This window comes from Hemitrygon akajei, chromosome 17 (genome assembly GCF_048418815.1).
Source record: "Hemitrygon akajei chromosome 17, sHemAka1.3, whole genome shotgun sequence".
NCBI classification, from domain to species: Eukaryota; Metazoa; Chordata; class Chondrichthyes; order Myliobatiformes; family Dasyatidae; genus Hemitrygon; species Hemitrygon akajei.
In genome coordinates, this window is record NC_133140.1 from 61,481,141 (window position 1) to 61,503,388 (window position 22,248).

Consider the following 22,248-nt stretch of genomic DNA (forward strand, 5'->3'; position numbering starts at 1 on the left):
GTCTTAAATTCTCAAAAACTCCCTGGACACCAAAGCAGTCACTTACTAGTAGGCAGACAAGCACCAAAATGGTTCTCATCTACTGGCAGTTGTGCATTCACTCCACGTGTATTCTGGCCAAGAAGTGTCAGAAATGCTTAGATAAAGTTCAATGTTTAAAATCACTGACATACTGAGCAGTTTTCTTGAGTCATACTTCATCCCACTTTATCTTACACATAATTCTCTTTGTTAAATTAACAAATGGTAAATTTATGAGAATTTAAAATATTATCAATGACATATTTCATCCCTAGATTGACAAGGAATGTGTTTATATTACCATTGTCCTTTTGTTCGGTTACAGTAGTTAACTGCAGGTTCATTTTATGCATTATTTCTTGGTATTTTTTGATCTCCTGAAAATATTCAGAGTTCTGAGTATTGGCTTGGGCAAAATCCTGGAAGTACAAATTTTAAAAAAGAAAAAAAAATTATTTGATTAGCAAAAGTTAGCTCCCACTTTCACTCAACCACAGCAGCTGAACAAAAGCAATGTGGAAGATCTAGTTAAAAGATTTTAATTTCACTCTTCCCACATCACTAAAGTTAGTGGAGTTAATAGTAGTGTTTCCAATAAATGCTGATTTGCACACGCACTTCGTTTATTTAGGGAAGAGTTGTGGACTCGTCATTACTTATCTCCAACTAAGTAGACTTGGATTTCTAGTTTCTGCCCATAGCAATCAGGCACAATGGGTACTACCTTTTTATTTTTAAATGGACATTATTAGTATTCAATGTAACAAAATTATGAGTCTTTAATAGATCAGGCAAATTGATCATCTATTAAACAAAATGTTTCCTTTATTTTTGGTGACTGATTTGCTTTTTAAAAAAATAATTTCAGGAATCAGAGAAAGCAAAACAATATCAACAGGAAAGTGTTCAGAGTTCCAGGTAATGGTTTGTGCAAAATCCTGGAAGAACACATTTTAAAAGCAAAGAATGATTTGATAGCAATAGTCTGTCTTCACTTTCGCTCAAATAACAGTAAAAGAATGTCAGCCAAGTTACCAATGCCATAAACTAAATTGTTACTATTGCATGATAAACTAGCTTAGCTTGTGATTCCTGGTCTTTTTTGCCTCACTACATGTAGCTTGCATGAAAAGTTTCCAGGATTTGAAAGTACTGTTCATAATAAATATGACATGCTACATAATTTAAATAACATTGGTCGTATTTATTGCCGTTGCATGACTCGAGTTCGAAGTCTGGAGAAACGCAGCTAAGCATTGCTGGATCTTAGGGTATTATAAGGTAACCCAGTGATAATGAGCAATACTCATTGCAATAATAAAACATTTATCATCCTTAACTTACAAGTATAAAAATTTTACATGTTCAATAAGGTAGAGAAGAAATATTTATTTCACCAGATGGTGTGCAGTTAATGATCTATGCAAGACTATTTATTTTAATTGATAATATTCTATCTCTGTAAGATATGAGCTTGAAGCCTTTTAAACTGAGTATCCCATCTTGTTATGCAATGAACAACAACCTTCTTCAGAATGAGAATCTGGTTTATTATCAACGGCATGTGACGTGAAAGTTGTTAACTTAGCAGCAGCAGTAGTACAATGCAATACATATATAGAGAAAAAAACAAAATAATAATAATTATTATAAATAAATCAATTACAGTATATGTATATTGATTAGATTAAAAATTGTGCAAAAAACAGAAATACTGTATATTAAAAAAGTGAGGTAATGTCCAAGGATTCAATGCCCATTTAGGAATTGGATGGCAGAGGGGAAGAAGCTGTTCCTGAATCGCTGAGTGTGTGCCTTCAGGCTTCTGTACCTCCTACCTGATGGTAACAGTGAGAAAAGGGCATGCCCTGGTTGTTGGAGGTCCTTAATAATGGACACTGCCTTTCTGAGACACTGCTCCTTGAAGAGGTCCTGGGTACTTTGTAGGCTAGTACCCAAGATGGAGCTGACTAAATTGACAATCCTCTACAGCTTCTGGAATATGTTGGCATAAACTGCTCTATAATATTTTGATATTCCATCATATTAATAAGTTTGGATGCCCAAGAATATTTACATTATATAGCAGCATATGAATTGAGTTCAATTAATGATGAAAATACCTTCATGATACTTGTGGGCAAAGGGCTGCAAGTCATTACTAATTGCTTGAAGAAAGAAAAATTTTCCTGCTTCACTCCTTTTCCCAAAATCTTTAATCTGTCCTCTAGTCTTTGCACCATTAACCAAATGGGAATATCTTCCTTTCCCTATCTTTACTAAGCCTGCTGTGATTTGTTAATTCTCTATTAAATCTCCTCTCAATTTCCATAAGACATAGGTGTAGAATTTGGCCATCTGGCCCTTGAGTCTGCTCTGCCATTTAATCATAGCTGATCCTTTTTTTCCCCCTCCTCAGCCCCAATCCCTGGCCTTCTCTCCATAATATCTGATGGCATGTCTAATCAAAAAGCTATCAAGCTCTGCCTTAAATATACCCAACGACCAGGCCTTCACAGCTGCTTGTGATCATAAACAAGTTTCACCACCCTTTGGCTAAAGAAGTTTCTCCGCATCTTTGTTTTAAATAGACAACCCTCCATCTTGAGGCTGTGCCCTCTTGTCCTAGACTCCCCCACCATGGGAAACATCCCTTCCACGTCTGTGACTTTCTTTACTTGTATAAAAACAAGCCCAGCTTCTCCAACTCATCCATATGGTTAAAATCCCTCATACCATGAACCATTGTGGTAAATTCTTCTATATTCTCCCAAGTGCCTTCTCATTGTCCTGAAGGGTGTGTCTAGGAGTGGAGTAATTGCATCCTAGTGAAAGCTTTGACAAATTTATAATAACTTTACTTCTTCTGTGCTCACTTTAGTTTATGAAGTCCCAATGTCTCATACATCTTAACTATTTTCTCAAAATGTCCTTAGTAGATTTATGCACTCATATCTCCAGAACACTCGATTCCTACATTTTATTTTTGGAACTGTTATTGAAAATGCCTGGACAGTACACAAAGCTAATTGGAAGCAATGTCACATGCTTTTTCATAGGTCTTAGCACAAAATGATTCCATGTTCCTTTGAGTCTGGGACGTAGGTTTTCAGGACTGGAAATCCAAGACAAAATGCTGTAAATCTTGAAATAAGGGCATCAAAGATTCACATCAGAAATGAAATCACATTGTCTTCTTTTTTTTAAAGGTAACCATCAATATGGTAAGGGCAGCAATATCTGGTGATATTTGTAAAATCTAATGACCATATGACCATAAGAGAACAGAGCAGAGTTACCGCTTGGTATATCAATTCTGCTCTGCCATTCCATCATGGTTGAATTCAAAGTTCAAAGTTCAAAGTAAATTTATTATAAAAGTACATATATGTCGTCATATACAATCCTGAGATTCATTTTCTTGCGGACATACACAGTAATTCCAAGAAACATAATAGAATCAATGAAAGACTGCATTGAACAGAGCGGAGAAGTGCCCAAAATGAAAAAGACAACAAACTGTGCAAATACAAAGGAAAAGTTAAAGAAATAATTATAATAATAAGTAAATAAGCAGTAAATATTAAGAATGTGAGATGAAGAGTCCTTCAGAATCAGAATCAGAATCAGGTTTATTATCACTGGGATGTGATGTGAAATTTGTTAACTTAGCAGCAGCAGTTCAATGCAATACATAATCTAGCAGAGGAAAAAAACCCAATAATAATAATAAATAAACAAGTAAGTCAATTACGTATATTGAATAGATTTTAAAAATGTGCAAAAACCGTGTATTAAAAAAAGTGAGGTAGTGTCAAAGATTCAATGTCCACTTGGCAGAGGGGAAGAAACTGTTCCTGAATCGCTGAGTGTGTGACTTCAAGCTTCTGTATCTCCTACCTGATGGTAACAGTGAGCAAAGGGCATGCCCTGGGTGCTGGAAGTGTTTGCTGGAGATGTTCTTGGTACTTCGTAGGCTAGTACCCAAGATGGAGCTGACTAGATTTGCAACCTTCTGCAGCTTCTTTCGGTCCAGTGCAGTAGCCCCTCCATACTACTGATGCAGCCTGTCAGAATGCTCTCCACGGTACATCCATATAAGTCTTTGAATGTGTTTGTTGACATGCCAAATCTCTTCAAACTCCTAATGAAGTATAACCGCTGTCTTGTGATCTTTATAACTGCATCGATATGTTGGGACCAGGTTAGATCCTCAGAGATCTTGACAGCTAAGAAGTTGAAACTGTTCACTCTCTCGACTTCTGATCCCTCTATGAGGATTAGTATGTGTTCCTTTGTTTTACCCTTCCTGAAGTCCACAATCAGCTCTTTTGTCTTACTGATGTTGAGTGCCAGGTTGTTGTTGCGGCACCACTCCAGTAGTTGGCAAATCGCACTCCAGTATGCCCTCTTGTCTCCACCTGAGATTCTACCAACAATGGTTGTATCATCAGCAAATTTATAGATGGTATTTGAGCTATTCCTAGCCACACAGTCACGTGTATATTGAGAGTAGAGCAGTGGGCTAGGTACACATCCCTGAGGTGCACCAGTGTTGATCGTCAGCGAGGAGGATATGTTATCACCAATCCGCACAGATTGTGGTCTTCCAGTTAGGAAGTCGAGGATCCAATTGCAGAGGGAGGTACAGAGGCCCAGGTTCTGCAACTTCTCAATCAGGATTGTGGGAACATTGGTATTAAATGCTGAGTGAGCTATAGTCGATGAACAGCATCCTGACGTAGGTGTTTGTGTTGTCCAGGTGGTCTAAGGCTGTGTGGAGAGCCATTGAGATTGCATCTGTCGTTGACCTATTGTGGCGATAGGCAAATTGCAATGGGTCCAGTTCCTTGCTGAGGCCAGACTTCAGTCTGGTTATGACCAATCTCTCAAAGCATTCCATCACTGTTGATGTGAGTGCTACCAGGCAATAGTCATGAAGGCAGCTCACATTCTTCTTCTTAGGTATTCGTATAAATGTTGCCTTTTTGAAGCAAGTGGGAACTTCCACCTGTAGCAGTGAGAGGTTGAAAATGTCCTTGAATACTCCCACTAGTTGGTTGGCACAGGTTTTCAGAGCCTTACCAGGTACTCCATCAGGACCTTCCACCTTGCAAGGGTTCACTTTCTTTAAAGACAGCCTAACATTGGCCTCTGAGATGGAGATCATAGGGTCATCAGGTGCAGCAGGGTTCTTCACCATGAAGTGAGTCTATAGATTGTGGTAACATTTCAATGATAGGGTAAGTGGAGTTGAGTGTAGTTATCACTATTGGTTCAAGAGCCTGATGGTTAGGGGGTAATGGCATTTCCAGAACCTGGTGGTGAGGGTCCTGAGGCTCCAGAACCTTCTTCCTGAGAGCAGCAGAGAGAAAAGAATATGTCCTGGGTGGATTTATTATCTCTCTCAATTCCATTCTCTTGTCTTCACCCCAGACCTTTGACACTATTACTAATCAAGAACCTGTCAACCTCTGCTTTAAATATACACAATGATTGGCCTCCACAACTGTCTGTGGCAATAAATTCCACAGATTCACCACCCTCTGGCTAAATAATTTCCTCATCATCTCTGTTCTAAAGAGATGTCCTTGTATTCCCCCACTATAGGAAGTAATCTCTCCATGTCAGCTCTGTTTGGGTCTTTCAACATTTGGTAGGTTCGAATTAGATCCTCCCTCATCTTTGTAAACTCTAGTGACTACAGGCGCAGTGCCATCAAATACTCCTCATATGGTAACATTTTCATTCCTGGGCTCATTCTCCTGAACCTCCCCAGAACCCTCTCCAGTGCCAACACATCCTTTCTTAGATAGGGGGGCCAGAACTGCTTACAATGCTCCAAGTGCAGCCTGACCAATGCCTTACAAAACATCAAAATTACATCCTTGATTTTATATTCTAGGTCTCTTGAAATGAATTGTAACATTGCATTTGCCTTCCTTACCACTGACTCAATCTTTAGGGAATCCTGCACACATTCTCCCAAGTTCCTTTTCACCTCTGATTTCTGAACTTTCTCCCCATTAATAAAATAGTCTTCGCCTTTATGACCATAGTGCATGACCATATAATTCCCTACACTATATTCTACCTGCAACTTCCTTGCCCATTCTCCTCATCTGTGAGTCCTTCTGTAGACTCCCTGCTTACTCATCACTACCTGCCCCTCCACCTATCTTTGTATGGCATCTTTGACATATAACATGCTTAGAATGCTTCGAGGAACTCCATAGATGAGTTTAATTACATGACAAAATGCCAGCCTATGCAGCTTCCCTTACAGTGTTCTATACAAGTCTCCACTCTGAAATGTTGACTATGTTTTCTTTCCCACAGATGCAGCCTGATCAAGTACAGATACAGCACTTCCAGTATTTTCTGTTTTTGTTTCTATTTCCATTATAAATTTATTTTGCTTACTTGCTTCTTTTAGAAATACATACATATATCTCTGAAAGAAATTATATATAAATAATTGGCAATAATTGGATCAAGGTCTTACTTCCTGCTAGTTCCAAGTTGCTCTGATCTTTCTAAAGATAATATTCCTTGGCCCACTACTGTCTATCATACTGGTGTTCGTTCCCACATTGATGGCAGGAAGGGGATTTCAGAGAGGTTAGAAAGGAATGCAATTTAGGCAGGTCCATCAAAGGGAAGGTCTGCTTTCTGTTCTATCTGATTGATAAGATGAGCCTTGGAAAGTAGCTACACTCCACTGTGAACAATTCTGTCCAGAGTAGAATCAGTTTTCCTTAGAGCGTTGTTGCACTGCACCCGCCCTGGCCTCAGTGAGAGCACTTCTTATAGGTATTAAAGCTGGAAGAGGGGTGCTCAGCTATCTGGGGGTGGGAAGTAGTGGTTGCATAAGATCCGGTGTCTGCTCTAGCATTTCAGTTTTGGTTTTAGTACAGTTCTATGAATTTACTTTGTGATGATCCCCACCAACTCTTTGTGCGTATGGAACATAATTGAGATGTTATGATGTTAAGATCAAATTAAGAAATTTGGAAAGCCTTTTATTATCGATGATAATGAATACGTACAACCTGCCACACTTTTGAGGGGCAGCAACAGAGAGAGCTGGCATATTTAGGAAAAGCCTTAATGTATGTACGGGAGGATGAAAGGAGTAGAAAACCAATGAGACAGGATGGGAAAAGGCCCAGGTGCAGAACAGATCTTCTGAGCCAAATTGATCATTTCTTTGTTGTAAATTCTATGTAATTTTAAGTAATTTTAGTTTAATATATTGAGTTTTAATCTCTGAATCATAATCAGGTTTATTGCCACTGACATAAGTTGCAAAATTTGCCATTTTGTAGCATATTGCAGGCAATACAGATTACAATAAAAACCTGTAACTTGTACAGAAAGAATAATAGAAAGTAATAGAAACTTGCAAAATTGGTCAGCTCCATCATGGGTACCAACCTCCATGGTATCCAAGACATCTTCAAAGAGGGATGCCTTAGGATCATTAAAGATCCCTGCCACCCAGGACATACCTTCTTCACATTCTTACTGTCAGAACGGAGGTACACAAGCCTGAAGGCACACACTCAGCGATTTAGAAACAGCTTCTTCCCCTCTGCCATTCAATTTTTAAACGGACATTGAACCCATGAACATTACCTCACTACTTTATTATCTGTTATTTTGCACTATTTATTTTAACTATTTAGTAGACATATATATACTCAAAGTAACTCAGTTTTTTTCAGTATATTTATTTATTGTGTATTTCATTGTACTGCTGCCATAAAATTCACAATTGTCATAACATACGCCAGTGATATTAAATCTGATTCTGATTCTGAAAAAATAGAAAAGCAATGCAAAAGAGCCATAGTGAGATATTAGTCACAAATTTTTGGAGCATTTGAAAATCTGATGGCGGAGGGGAAGAAACTGTTCCTAAAACATTGAGTGTGGGTCTTCAGGCTAATAGTATTGAGCAGAGGGCATGTCCTGGATGGTGAGGGCCCTTCAAAATGGATGCCTCCTTCTTGAGGCACCACCTCATGAAGTTGTCCTTGATAATGGGAAGGCTTGTGCATATTTCTTAGTTAATGTGATATTAAAGAAATAGGTTGCTTCAGATTGTGCCCCATAGTTCTCAAAGTTACTGATGGCTTGTATTTTGAGAACAAGATTCAAAACATGTTATTCTGCAGTAAATGAGGATAAGGAACAAAATGGCATACCTTCTTTAGTTGTTCAAGATGAGCACACTGGAAATTGTACTCTGTATCAGCATGACTGTGTGTGGCTTTGTAGGAAGCAAAATCTGCTTGGAGTTTTACTACATTTTCTTCCCAACTGGCAGCCTAGAAAACCAAAAAAAAAAAAAAAACACCTTTAGTTTTGAAGGACAGTAGAAACATAAAATAAAAAGAGAACTCCAGGAAATACTCAATAGGTCAGGCAGGGTCTTTCATTAGACCTGAAACATGAACTCTTATTTTCTTTTCCCCAATGGATGCTACTGCACCTACTGATTATTTGCAATTTTTTGTGTCTTCCTCTCAGATGTCCACATTAACCCACCACGTTTGCAATGGAATAAAAAAAAATCAGAAATATTCAACAGAGTTGGCATCACCCAGATTCATCTACACATCTACATAAAAACATAGAGAGAAATTTCTCATTTGCAAACAACCAACACACCCAATGATGTGCTGAAGTCAGCCCGCAGGTGTTGCCACTGGTGCCAACATAGCATGCCCACAATGTTGATCACAACAACACAAGCAGCAACAGCAATGACAGCAGCACAAAACAAGACAACACAACCATATTAAGTCCCTTTCTTACCCTTTCACCCTCTCACACACACATGCCTACAACCCCAGGACGGGCTGCTCGTGGCCTCTGCTCCTTACACAAAAACAGAGTTAATGTTCAACTTAAAGTCTAAACTGAGAAAAACTAGAAACAAGTTTAATAATTATAGAGAAGGGGGCAGGGTGGAGAGGCCAAATGGAAATATCTATGATAGGTTGGAGATCAGGAGAGACTGAATGATGATGGTATAGGCTGAAAGAAGATGGTAAAGGATAATGTATAACAATAAGTGTTTGAGGGAGGTATAAATATAGAGAAACAAATGAAACCTAGCTTTAACAGAGGGGGAGAGAGGAAAAAATATCTGAATGCTGGGGATGTGAGCTATAGAAGTAGAATGGAGGGTTATCTGAAATTGTTGAACTCCTGTATGCATAGTCAAAGATGAGCTGCTTCTCTTTATTTCCTTTATCACTGTTTTTGTTTCATTTCTTACTGTTCCATGCTCTGGTGAAAGGCCCTTTTTCTGAAACATTAATTACGTTTCTTTCTCCATAGATGTTCCCTGAGCTGCTGTGTAATTCCGGCATTCGTTGTTTCTATTTTACTTTTCCACCACTTGCAGAATTTTGCTTTTAAATTTGGCGGTGGATGCCTTTCTAGAAAGTGTATCGCAGTTTACATATGTGCTCTAAGAATAAGAAAGAACTCTCTTTGGATGTATTGTGAATAATAACACTGAAATCTCTTCACGGTTCCCTTTTATATTATTGGCACAGCTGTACTATGTTCTAGGCTAAATCTATGCTTGATTAATAATATAAGAACGCCAGGAGCACAAATATTCCTCAGAAAAAAAATGACAGAAGTTGCATAAGTAGCTCAAAAAGATGGTGAAGAAAACACTTTTTTTTACATTTTTGGTACTTATAAATTAATGACAAATTGATATTTTGTTTACAGCAATGGTCTACCAGACTATGTCTACCTTGCCTACGTAAATAAATCATCTATTTTGAAAACACTCCATTGTCTGATAAAGGGAGAAGTGCGAAATCTAGATTTGTTGTTAAACAAGTTATGAGATATGGAAAATGTGTTCAGAGGATTAATTTTAGGCAATGGCACTTCAATTTCTGACCTTCCTACAAATTCTGTAGTCATAGGACAATTAAAATATTCATGAGGATTTATGTTTTGATGAATAATTCTGATGAAATGCCATTGATCTAAAATATTAATTCTGTTAATTCCATTGTTACTTGCTAAGTATTTCCAGGAATTTTGTTTTTATTTCAGATTTCATAGAACATAGAGACGTCTAGCACAGGGACCAGCCCTTTAGCCTATCATGTCTGCATCAACCATAATGCCATTATAAATTAATCACACCTGCCTGCAAGTAGTCCACATCCCACTGTTCCCTGCCTATCATGTCTGTCTAAATGCCTCTAAAATGTTGTCAATACAATATATCTGCTTTTAGCATCTCAACTGGCCGTGCACTCTAGGTACCTGGCATTCTCTGTGTAAAAGACTTGCCTCGCAAGACTCCTTTAAACTTACACTTTTCACTTTAAATCTATGCCCTCTAGTAATTTATTTTTCCATCATGGGAAAAAGGATTCTGATGATAAACGATATCTACACTTCCCAAAATTTTATATACTTCCACAGGTTTCCTTTCAACTTCTGATGCTCCAGAGAAAACAATATAAGTTTCAGATTACCTCGTCAATTCAGACTACCTGCATATTCATCCAAGTTATTAACATATATTTCAGGGCAGTGGTCACTGACCTCCAGGCAGGGGAAAAAGACACTTCCTAATACTACCCCGTCTTCTATGACAAATCCAGTTTTGATCTAATTTACAACTTATCACAGATCCTGTATGACTTAACCTTCCAGACCAACCCAGCATGAGGGATCTGTTCAAACATTTTAATAAAGTTGATGTAGACACCATCCACTGCTTCATTCTCATCAATCAGCTTCATTGCTTCCTTGAAAAGAATTGATCAAATTTGTGAGATGTCAAGCAACCATGGTGTTATAATTAAATCAACTGAATAAATAATACATGGGACAATTTCAAAACCATATTATAGTGCAATTTATAAGAAAGAACAGTTGCATTTGTCATTTGTGATCCTATGGGCTGCTGATCATGGGCAGGATAAACTAAAGAAAAATAAATATGGTTTAGTAAAAACACCCAAAGGAGGGCATGGGGAGGATGGAAGAGGAATCATGTAGCTCTAATGAGGGCTTGGGTAATACAGAAATAAATTTAAACAATCTCAAACTCATTGCAAACGTGTTCTACTCTACACTTTTATGGAAACAAACCATTTTTGAGTCAGAACAGAAATATAAATATTTAAATTAAAGTTGGCACACTCTGACTTAGCTTCCTTTACAGGTTTAACTATGGCCCAAGTTCAGGAAGCTCAACATCTCAAAACAGACAGCTTTGTGAGAACAGTCTTTGCAGATCAGCAGGAGCAGGAACACTACCAGGTCCCTATCTTGCTCCATCTTAGACACTGGGAAAAGCCTTTGACATTGGAAAACATCATCGCACCCCTGGTCAAGGATCACATCATTTCCCGTGTATCATGAATGGATTATTCTTGTCTGGGACGGGACACTCAGATCAAGGACTCAAACCCCATTGCTCCACTCATGACTTGGACCAAGTTTCATAGTCTGCTTCAGGGTGACTCAGAGACAAGACTGTCAATCAGGATGAGAATTAACCTGGGAACATGCCAACAGCAAAACGTTTTGTGTGTGTTGCTTCGGATTTCTAGCACCTGCAGATTTTCTTGTGTTTGTGATCCATGCTTTTAGCCAGAATTCCTCAGCATGTAAAACACTATGCAGATTCTGGGATCCACATTTGAAACGTGGACACATAATCACACCCATTGATATGTCAAATTTGGATATCAACTGTCGCATTTGGGCTTGTGAATATTAAATAAGGTCTTTCCCTGTTTACAACAGGGTTCCATAACCTGAACGGTTGACAAGATGGAAATGTGACTCCCTCCCACCCCCCGGTAGAGCCACCTGTTGCTGTGCAGAGCCGGCAAACCCAGCTTGCTAGTCTCACAAACGCCCGTGTGTACGTACCGGCCGTGCATCAGCCAGACGTTTCTGAACTGGGTAGTTGGCATTTAATGCCATATTCTGATGGAACTGCAAGTGAGCTGGTAGAGTAGAGCAATTCAAGTCCTATGCTCTATCTCACTGAAAACTGTGGACTTAACTGGACAGATTTGCTCTGCTTTGTTCATCTCCCCTTTTAGTTACCAATGCGAAAGCTGAACGGAATTCTTCAACATTCAAAATAGCTGCACTTCATCGGACAGTGCCGCTTATACTGAATTGAGTCCAATTTTCAATTTTTCTTGCTTTTCAGGAAGCTTAGTTCAGTAATGGAACAATGTCCTCCTTGTACTGCTACGGAGTTAGTCCAAAATCAGAGTCTTTGGCCTTGATTTCATTCATTGTGCTTCTGTAGTTAAGCTTAATTATGCAATCTTCCAGTTTTGTGCAAAAAATCAAACCAGAAAGGTCTTCAATCGTTTAAATGAAATGACATTATTCAATTTAGTCATGTTTATTCTATGGTAGCTAATAGAAATTTCCTGCTATTTTATAATTTTCAGAACTTGATTAAAAGATGTCAGACTGAATACTAATAAATTATTCAATGGGAAACCAATGGTCTGCACATGAGATATTGCAGGTAGTACAATTATTCCATCCTACTGTAGATTAACCAACCTGAGGTTAGTTTCTTATTTCATAATACTACTCGCTTTTTGCACGATAGTGTCATTGGTTTGATTAAATGAATCAGTGGACAAGCACAGACTTTACTGGCACAAGCAATAAACTAAAACATGCTGTATCCAGGTAACCTAAAGCTGTAAATCAAAACTCCTGGCGAGGCTGAAAAATCAATCTTTTTGTGTTACCTCCAGGGCAAACACGATTTATAAATGCAGCATTCAGATAACTTCCAATTTAATGTTAACAAGGTTTTAAAGTCACACCTGTCTTAGAATGCAAACATTTTGCCTCAAAAACATGCAAAGTAATTTTATTGTGAAAACAAGAAAATTCATACCCATGATGATACATGGTGTTCCAGTGATCCACATTTAACTTAGCTCTATAACCCAACTATATCCAATATTGTACAATAAACAATGATATACAAAGCTGTGTGCATCATGCTCCTAATGATCTGAGGGTACAGCAGCTGAAGATTATTTCATTAACATGAGAAATACCTAATAAAATATTTACTCCACAAACCACAAGAAGGACATTTTTCCAAATGAATCAGATAAAATAGAGGTTCTGCCACAAACGTATGCACTCAAAAGATTGTAGAATGTCACTAATACCTCACTGTATATATTTCAAAATTATGGAGAAATTTCTGGAAAGTCTATACAAGTTTCATCTAGTATATTGGGAAGGCAGACTAAAAATGAAATACTTTCTCTCACCCTTCAAGATCCTTTGTTTAATAAAGCACTGCATTAGTTTAACTTACTGGCTATCCTCCAGTATTTTAAGGTGAGATGCTGATAAATAGTGTCTGAAGTGCTGCTTAAGGAAAGCATAACATTTAAGTCTAACATCAGAATATTAAGACAACATGTAGATATCATCTTAGTTAGATTTTTAGAGAGACACAGATTTTTGTGATTCAAGTCAGATATGTATGCTGTGGATTTAAAAAAACATGCAAGTCACTGGATTTCAGGCGGGTAAGCTGTCTGAAAAATGGATACAATTTAGGGATGAGTTTATACTCCATCTTGAGCTGACAATGTATGATAAACTAGAACTGTCACAAAATAAAAAAAATAAATGCTATCATATTTCATTGGCAATAAAGTCACAGAATTGTACTGTTACTATCTGACCCTCAAATGAAACCTCAATGAATGCATTAGATACACAATATGCACACTGCAATACACCTAGAAATGAAATAATCAACCCTTATTGATTCCTTTCTCACAATCAGGAGTAGGAATACATTCTTCATGGAATTCAGCTGAAGATGGAGTTAAAAAATTCAGATTATAATGTTTTTCCTGCTCTTTTCCAGACTTTTGCTATAATTTTCATATTCTTTTATCACACCCTTTGGTTCTATATTTGTTAAAAAAAAACTTTCTTTTTCATTGACCCATCATCCTATTTTTATTTTAATACTTCTCATCCAATGGCAAATCTTTCCTTTGATTATTTCCTCCTATCCTCTGCTTCCCTGCTTCTGCATTTGGTTAAAACCTGTAACATTTCCCAATATTTCCAGTTCTGGTACGGGTCATTGATTAGACACAGTAGTTTTCTTTTTTTTGCAGTGCTATCTGGCTTGCGAGTATTTCCAGCATTCCTGTTTTAATGACTTTAAATCTGATTACAATTGCTCTAGGACATAAATTACAAATGTTAAAACACAAGCTGATATTAAGTCACATCAAAGATAATAGCCAATAAAACAAAATTATCAATCTCAGCTGCCACAAAACAGAAGGTAAATATTTTGTGGGGCGCAAAATATGACAGTAATCTCATACAAATCCCCAACAGTTCCTTTAGTCTACTGTTATTATAGAAAATATCCATGAAGAGAAACATTCCAGGCAATCACTCAGCTAATAGAAACTCAAATCAATACTACCTTTCTGTCCAGGCGATTCAGTGTAACTAATGAAAGCCTTGTACCTTGATGACATATTTGCAAATTGAATTGTCATATAATATTTGCTTTGAAATCAATATGAAAACCCAAGATAACATAAAAAATTCCAATTTCACAGAAGCTTCATTTTTAATGGGTCATTGGTTTAGCTGTCGATTGAACATCTGATCTTTACCTTTTGGATTTAATTTGGAGTTGCTTAAGGTTGAAAAAAACTATCCTTGCTCCTAATTAAGGTTCATTAGATTAGCCCATGCAATACTACATGTCTCTGGGGATTTGAGTATTTTCAAGTTTGATGATGTTTTTGTGTATGCTTTTATTATGTTGCATATACTCAGTGGCCGCTTTATTAGGTACAGGAGATACTTAATAAAGTGACCACTGAGTGTATGTTTGTGGTTTTCTGCTGCTATAGCCCATCTACTTCAAGGTTTGACATGTTATTCGTTCAGAGTTGCTCTGCTGCACACTGCCGTTGTAATGATGGGGTTATTTGAGTTACTGTCGCCTTCCTGTCAGCTTGAACCAGCCTGCTTATTCTCCTCTGACTTCTTTCATTAACAAGGTGATATTGCCCACAGAACTGCCGCCCACTGGATTTTTTTTTTGTTTTTTGCACCATTCTCTATGAACCCTAGAGACTGTTGTGCATGAAAATCTCAGGAGATCAGCAGTTTCTGAGATACTTAAACCACCCCATTTGGCACCAACAATTATTCAACAGTAATAGTCACTTAGATTATATTTCTTCCACATTCTGACGTTTAGTCAGATTAACAGTTGTACCTCTTGACTACGTCTCCATGCTTTTATGCATTTGCTGATTAAATATTTGCATTAATGTACAGATGTACTTAACAAAAATGGCCAGTGAAGGTAGTTTTGTCAGGTCCTTACATAGTTTTTTCTTTTATCAATAAGTACTGACGTTTTAGGAAATTGTTATTTGAAAATGGATTGACCATATATTATCTTTAAAACTATTCTTCAGTTGTGTATTATCTTTAAATCTATACCTTAGTTATTTCCCATGTTAGCTCCTTAGTAATGCAACATTGAGGCACCTAAACAATAGAAATGGGCAATCTACATAAACACCAGAGTGAAAGGATTTGAGTGACAAAGGTTTCATGTTATGTGTTTCAAAAATGTCTATTTGAGTGCTTATCAACAGACTATCATTATGGTTTATAATAACGAATTATTTCAAGATATTTCAGGCCAGTAGATGAGCAGAGGATATAAATTTTGAAGTCAGATAGTTCAGGTTGTACATCAGCAACAGTACGGTGCCCTGTATGTTGTTTTCATGGTGTCAGTTCAAAAGGGCTAGTTAAGGGATCATGCTCAGGGAAAAATGCAGTGCAGATCAATTTAAACACTTGAACTTGTTTTGGAAAAACATGCTATCGTAAACCCTGACAACTTCCTTTCTACATGATAGAACCAAACAAGGCATGTTGTGCAGCACTATCATCAAGCTAAAGTGGAAAAATTCAAAACAGATCTGGGAGCTCAAAAGAGATATCCAAGGGGCAACCCATTCATCGTAATAGGCACTTTCTATCCCATCTGTCGAAGACACTGGTTCTCACATTGGCCTCATCAGTCACCTCAGAACCCAGGGAACCAGACAGGAAGCAATTTATCCTCAATAGCAAAACTCCACCCAAAAAGAAAAGGGTTACCAATGACAGCAGCATTACATTGCAATATAATCTGTGACCACCATAGATCAATTTGTATTGCACTGTACACTTTGTATCAACCTAAGGGATAAAATCCATGCTAATGAAGCAGCACTCTGGAGATTCTATAGGGTAAAATGTACCTGTTAAATAGCAAATAGCTTGTCATAGATTGCCCAATTAATTAACTATACTTTTAGCCTTCTTGCATTCTAGAAGGAGGAAGCACCATGTAAGTCCTCACTTTAAAAATAGCTGGAAAAGCTGAAATATTTTCAGCCCTCTTTAATCAGATGTGCAAAGTTAACAATGTACCTTAGTTTTCTTAATTATAAAATATTGGGAACAACTTCCCTTTGGAGTTAACCATTAATAAAGGGATGAGCTGAGGTCAGGTGAAACTGAAGAAAGAATCTCAATACATTCTCTATGTCACATCATCTGCAATTTCTAACCTTTGTGTGCAAATCTATAAAGTCCTATTGCTGGCAATTAGATGAAAGAATTTGAGGTAAAATAACAGAAATTTAGTCATATTTTTAGAAAGCTTTGATGGGGAAGAGACAAAGATAGGAAAGGGGGAGGGGGGGTTGAGAGAGAAATACCAAATGCAGGAATTATCAGAGACTTTCTCATTATGCTTTGATGATTGTCATAGCTCAACATTTGTAAACCAAAGCATTTTGAAACAGACTAATGAAGCTTGTAAAGTTGGTCTGTAGTACTTTCAAGCTCGGAAAATTGCATAAATAGTTACAATTTAATGTAAGCTGTTGAATTAATGTTTCTAACTTAATTAAATCAATAATCCTTTTAGAGAGTAGGCACAAGGGAGATGTTCACCCCCCTCCCCTCTCCTAGTTTCACCTATCTTCTATTTGTACTTCTTCCTCCCTTCCCTTCACCTTCTTACTCTGACTTCTCATCCTTTTTTCCCAGTCCTGATGAAAGGTCTTGGCCCGAAGCATTGACTGAAAGTTTCAGTGCAGGCCCATGACAAAATCATCATTAGCATCTCGTAGCAGCACTAACTTAATGTACCCATTTGGGACCAATGACATTTATAAAAGGATACTTTCTCATACTTACTTACCCAGTTATTTGACTGGGTAACTGCAACAAAACTTTTCAAAGCTATGACCACTAACACTAAAGGACAAAGGAAGCAGGATCATGAAACACCATGACCTGCAGATTCACCAATTTGATTTGGAAATAGACTGCATTGTTGCTTGGGGTAAGTCCTGGGATCCGACCCAAACCCTGTGCCACCACACTGTGAGAATACCTTTTACAAAAGGATTGCAGAAGTACAAGCTCTTCCCAAGGGCAAGAAAGGACAGGCAATAATTGTCAAAGGCACTCAATTCTCAAGCAATTGGTGTATTTAAAAATAATTAAAATAATAGCAATAATAAATTACATTAAAGTGCTGGAGGAAATTGGCAAGTCAGGCAGCGTCTATGGCGAGGAATAAACAGTTGACTTTTTAGGCTAAGAGTTGACTGCTTGTTTCTCTTCAAAGATGCTGCCTGATTTGCGGAATACCTCCGGCACTTTGCGCATGTTCTTCTGATCTCCCTCATGTGCTATCACGGATTTACACATATTCACAGGAAATACAACTATATATTGACATCAGCTCAACGTGTGTATTTTAAACCTAACTTCTGAACTATATACGGTTAGACACCTTCAAAGATCTTCCAGTGATGGTATCCTTGGCCAGTTCAAAAATGAACTGAGAACTCTACATGAAAGCATCAGCATTTGCCAAGAGTTTCAGCTGAGTAACACCACAAGCTCAAGTCATCCATCAGCAATATTGCAGTGTACACTATTAAATTTTTAAGGTTATTTGATACCCAGGGTTCTTATTTAAGAATGGCAAGTTTGTCAATAACAACTTAGAAAATGGCTTCCTCATTGAGACCCCTGAGGATTAAGTCCAGGGAATATAAACATGAGAAGAATGAACAATTGACTTATGTGTGGGAGAATCCATTGGCAGCTGCAAGAAATATCTGTGCTTCTTGATACATGACTCTTTTTCCTGACTGGTTTTCCTTGCCACTGAATAAGCAATCTTGTTTACAACTTCTCTCTTCCTATCATAAATATGCCAGCAGCTAAAGATTTGTGGAAATCTAATTTCACAGTTCTGTAAATACCATCTCATCAGAAATACTTCCAAACCATGATAAGAATAATACTTCTACAGACACCCTCCATGACTTAATTCACACCAGAATCACTTCAAAGCAAAATTGTGCAATGTGTGAAACAAGTGACTGAATTGATCTAGTCAATCAGGCACACCAAGTTAAAATTATCTGTTATGTATTTTCTTACCTATTTCTTTTTATCATCGTTCCTGTCCATGTAGCCGATGAATGAGCAAACTCAAACTTGGTGTTCTGCCTAAGATCTTGTTTGGTAGGAAGAGTATGTGTTGATGTATTGTTACTTGTTGATTCTGGCACATGGTAATTTTGTGGATATAATAGTAATTGATTTCTCATATTTATACAAATATGAAAGAAATTAAGCTTTTGTTTTATAATTGTCTAATATGCATTTGGCATTTCCTAAGTCACTTGGTCTACTTCATTGGACTAAAATTTTCATTGCTTTCATAACCTTCTTAGCACACTTAACTGAATGTTTATTAAAATGAAAAGTTTCAATTTGCGTATATTCAACCATTATTAATAGTTTGCTTGTAGGAGCTGCAGATTACTCACCTACCAGAAAACTGTAACAACTCACTGCAATACAATGCTATTTACTTGTATATCAATTTAAATATTTTTATTTTTTTACTGGTACTACACATACATCAGATTTTAAAGTTTTTCTCTGATTCTGATCGAATGAATAATTTGGGCTGATATTTACAATATAAAGAATATAGATGATGCAGACTATCTCCAAAAAGGTCTTAAATAGTTCCATCAAAAAAGTGATAACATGTGAAAAAAAATCTATTAGAAAGAATGGAGTCTGAAATCAAAATAAAGACGAGAAATTCATTTGCATAATACAAGGTTGTTCAAATTTATCCAATTAAAAGTCACTTGTTTTTAAAGGAAGAAACACAACAATTAACTCTGGGTCGTTTTTCTTACACAGAAAAATTGATGGAAATTTCCTGTGTCAGTCTTGTAAGCACTACTTATTTCTGCACCAAAGCTTTGTGGGATAACATCATTCTCCATGCATTCCCCTTTTGGAGCATTGCAGAAGATATTGGACCATTATATCCTGAGCATAAAATGGTCTGATGTTCACAGTGTCAGGGCCTGCAAGGTAGTAACTTAATTACATTAATGTGTCTCTGCATTTAAACAGTCCTCCCTCCAATCTCTAGGCTGCAGAGTACACAACCTCAAGACTCAACAATCCCGCTGAACCTCCACACACCTGACTCTTAGCCTCAGATCCTTCACCATTTGTAATCAATAACCCTTCCTCCACTGTTTACAGTTATCTAAACTCCTACTATCGTGAATCTTGGTCGCAACTGAAATTTGGTGCTTTTGGGGATATATGTCTGAATCAGAATCAAATTTATTATCACTGGCATATGTAGTGAAATTTGTTTTGTAGCAGTCGTATAGCGCAATACTGTATACTTATTATATGTTACAATATAAAATATAGAAAAAACCTATAAATAGTGCAAAAATAGAGCAAAGTAATGAGGTACTGGTCATGGACTATTTAGAAATCTGATGACAGAGGGGAATGAGGTATTCCTGAAACAATGAGTGTGTGTCTTCAGGCTCCTGTGCCTCCTTGCTGTTGCTGGTAGAGTAGTGATGGAGCTGGTAGACTTGCTACATCACAGCTCCTGATATTGATATTGATCCTGAGCTCTTGTTCTGACTGTGCAAAGTTTTCACATTCTCCCCATGATTGTGTGGGTTTCCTCTGCGTGATTTGGTTTCTACCCACATCCCAAACAAGTGTGGTTTAGGCAAATTATTGTATCTACATTAGGGTGTGGATGAGTGCTTGAATCTGGGCTGGGGAGAAATTGAAGGTAAGAAGAATAAAATGGGATTAATATAGAAATAGCAGGATTAGTGTAAATGATTGCTTGATAGTTGGTGTACACTTGGTAAGCTGATGGGCCAGTTTTCACACTGTACCTTTCTACGGCTCGAAAATAAATTGAATTTAAATCTCTTCCCTTGCTTGGTGGAAGGATAGTACTTGAATACTGTCTGTAACAAAATGCAAGTGGGAACAAATTTCACTTTGATTCCCACTTTTGCTGCAGGTGCCCTCGAATGAGAAAGTTACCATTGGTCAGTAGGCTAAGTTATGATGCTGTGAACAACATTAACACTTTCACATGGATTTAAGTCCACATTTTTCTAATGTTAACATATTTAATTTATCTTTCAAATATTTGGTACTGTTGTGTCTTGCTATGTCTTGACATGTTAAATTCGATGAACTTTCCCATAAAATCCAAATAGGGGAAGTTTCTGATAAAATTTGTCAATAACTTCAGTCAAAAGATGAATAAACATGCTCCTACTCACCTCATTGTGGTGAACTGCTGCCTGGTTCCGTAGACTACGGATGACCTCCTCACACTGGACACCATGTACTCTGTGTGCGGACAGATCTTTTTGTGCAGCTTGCAGCTGTTGAGTCAAATTATCAATTGCATCCTCGCAATTCTCCACTTGTCTGCATTTGTTTTCACACTGATGTTTCACTGTAATCAACTCATTTCGTAGCTTTTGGTGAATCTCATCTTGACTACAAAGCTAAATCAATGGAAGGGGAAATGAGATTTACAATCACCCATTCAACTCTCATTTGCATATTTTGAAGATGACTTTTGTAGTCTATAAATTAAAATTCCTCTTTGGGATACCTATCAGATGAGTTTCTTAATTCTTAAGACTCGGATATTAAAATTAATGAGCTTATATATTGTATAGCTTTTTCCTTAAAAGTGTTACCAATGCTGTAAACAGAATATGAATGAGGAGGGGAATAGCATTTTTCTCCCTCATTACAATATTAAGAGATAGAGATTGCAATGATGATATGTACAATCAGAAAATGAATTGCTATAAATGATATATATTTTTGCCAGTTTATGAATAGCTCTCTACACAATTTGAAGTCCATATGTTTGTTTTTAATAAACAAAATTAGATTTTACTTTCATCCATTTTTCAAGATGGAAATGCTACTGACAAGGCTGATATTTATCGTGTTAACTTAAGAATGTGATGCTGAGCCAATTTCATGGAACAGTGAAGTCCTTCTGGAAAGGCACTCCCATTGTATGTTATACAGGGTAAGGGTTCCAGGATTTAGACCCTATAACAATGAAGAAGTGACAATTATTTCCATATAAAACTGACATGTGGCTTCCAAGGGAACCAGGAGGAGGCAAGAAGAGCAAGGTGAGCTGCCTCAATGATTATTGCCCAGTGGCACTCATGTTTACTTTGATGAAGTGCTTTGAAAGATTGGTCATAGTTAGAACCAATTTCTGCCTAAGCAAGGATCTGGACCTGCTGCAATTTGCCTATTGCCACAATAGTTCTGCAGTGGATGCAATCTCACTGGCTTTCCACTCAGCCATGGATCACCTGTATAATAGTAACACTTATGTCAGGCTGCTGTCTATTGACTACAGCTCAGCGTTTAATGCAATTAAAGCCTCAGTTCTAATCAACAACCTCCAAATCTGGACCTCTGTACCTCCCTGAGCAACTGGATCCTTGACTTCCTGACTGGGAGACCACAGTCTGTGCGGATGACAATAATCCTCCTCGCTGACAATCAATATTGGCGCATCTCAAGGATGCATGCTTTGCCCACTTATCTACTCTCTCTACACCCATGAATGTGTGGCTAGGCACAGCTCAAATGCTACCTGTAAATTTGCCGACGATGCAACTATTGGTGGCAGAATTTCAGATGGTGACAGAAGCATGATAGATCAGCAGGTTGAGTGATGTTACA

At 37.4% G+C, this 22,248-nt stretch overlaps 1 protein-coding gene across 1 annotated transcript in view; it reads right to left on the reverse strand.

The window, feature by feature from the left end:
• pmfbp1 (polyamine modulated factor 1 binding protein 1) overlaps window positions 1-22,248 on the reverse strand; it is a 649,032-nt gene that overhangs the window by 111,957 nt on the left and 514,827 nt on the right. Inside the window, exons 25-27 of the mRNA XM_073070291.1 lie at window positions 20,802-21,032; window positions 8,232-8,354; window positions 323-440 (exon numbers count right to left, since the gene is read on the reverse strand). Of these exons, the coding sequence (XP_072926392.1) occupies window positions 323-440; window positions 8,232-8,354; window positions 20,802-21,032 (472 nt within the window). The remainder of the gene's footprint in view (window positions 1-322; window positions 441-8,231; window positions 8,355-20,801; window positions 21,033-22,248) is intronic.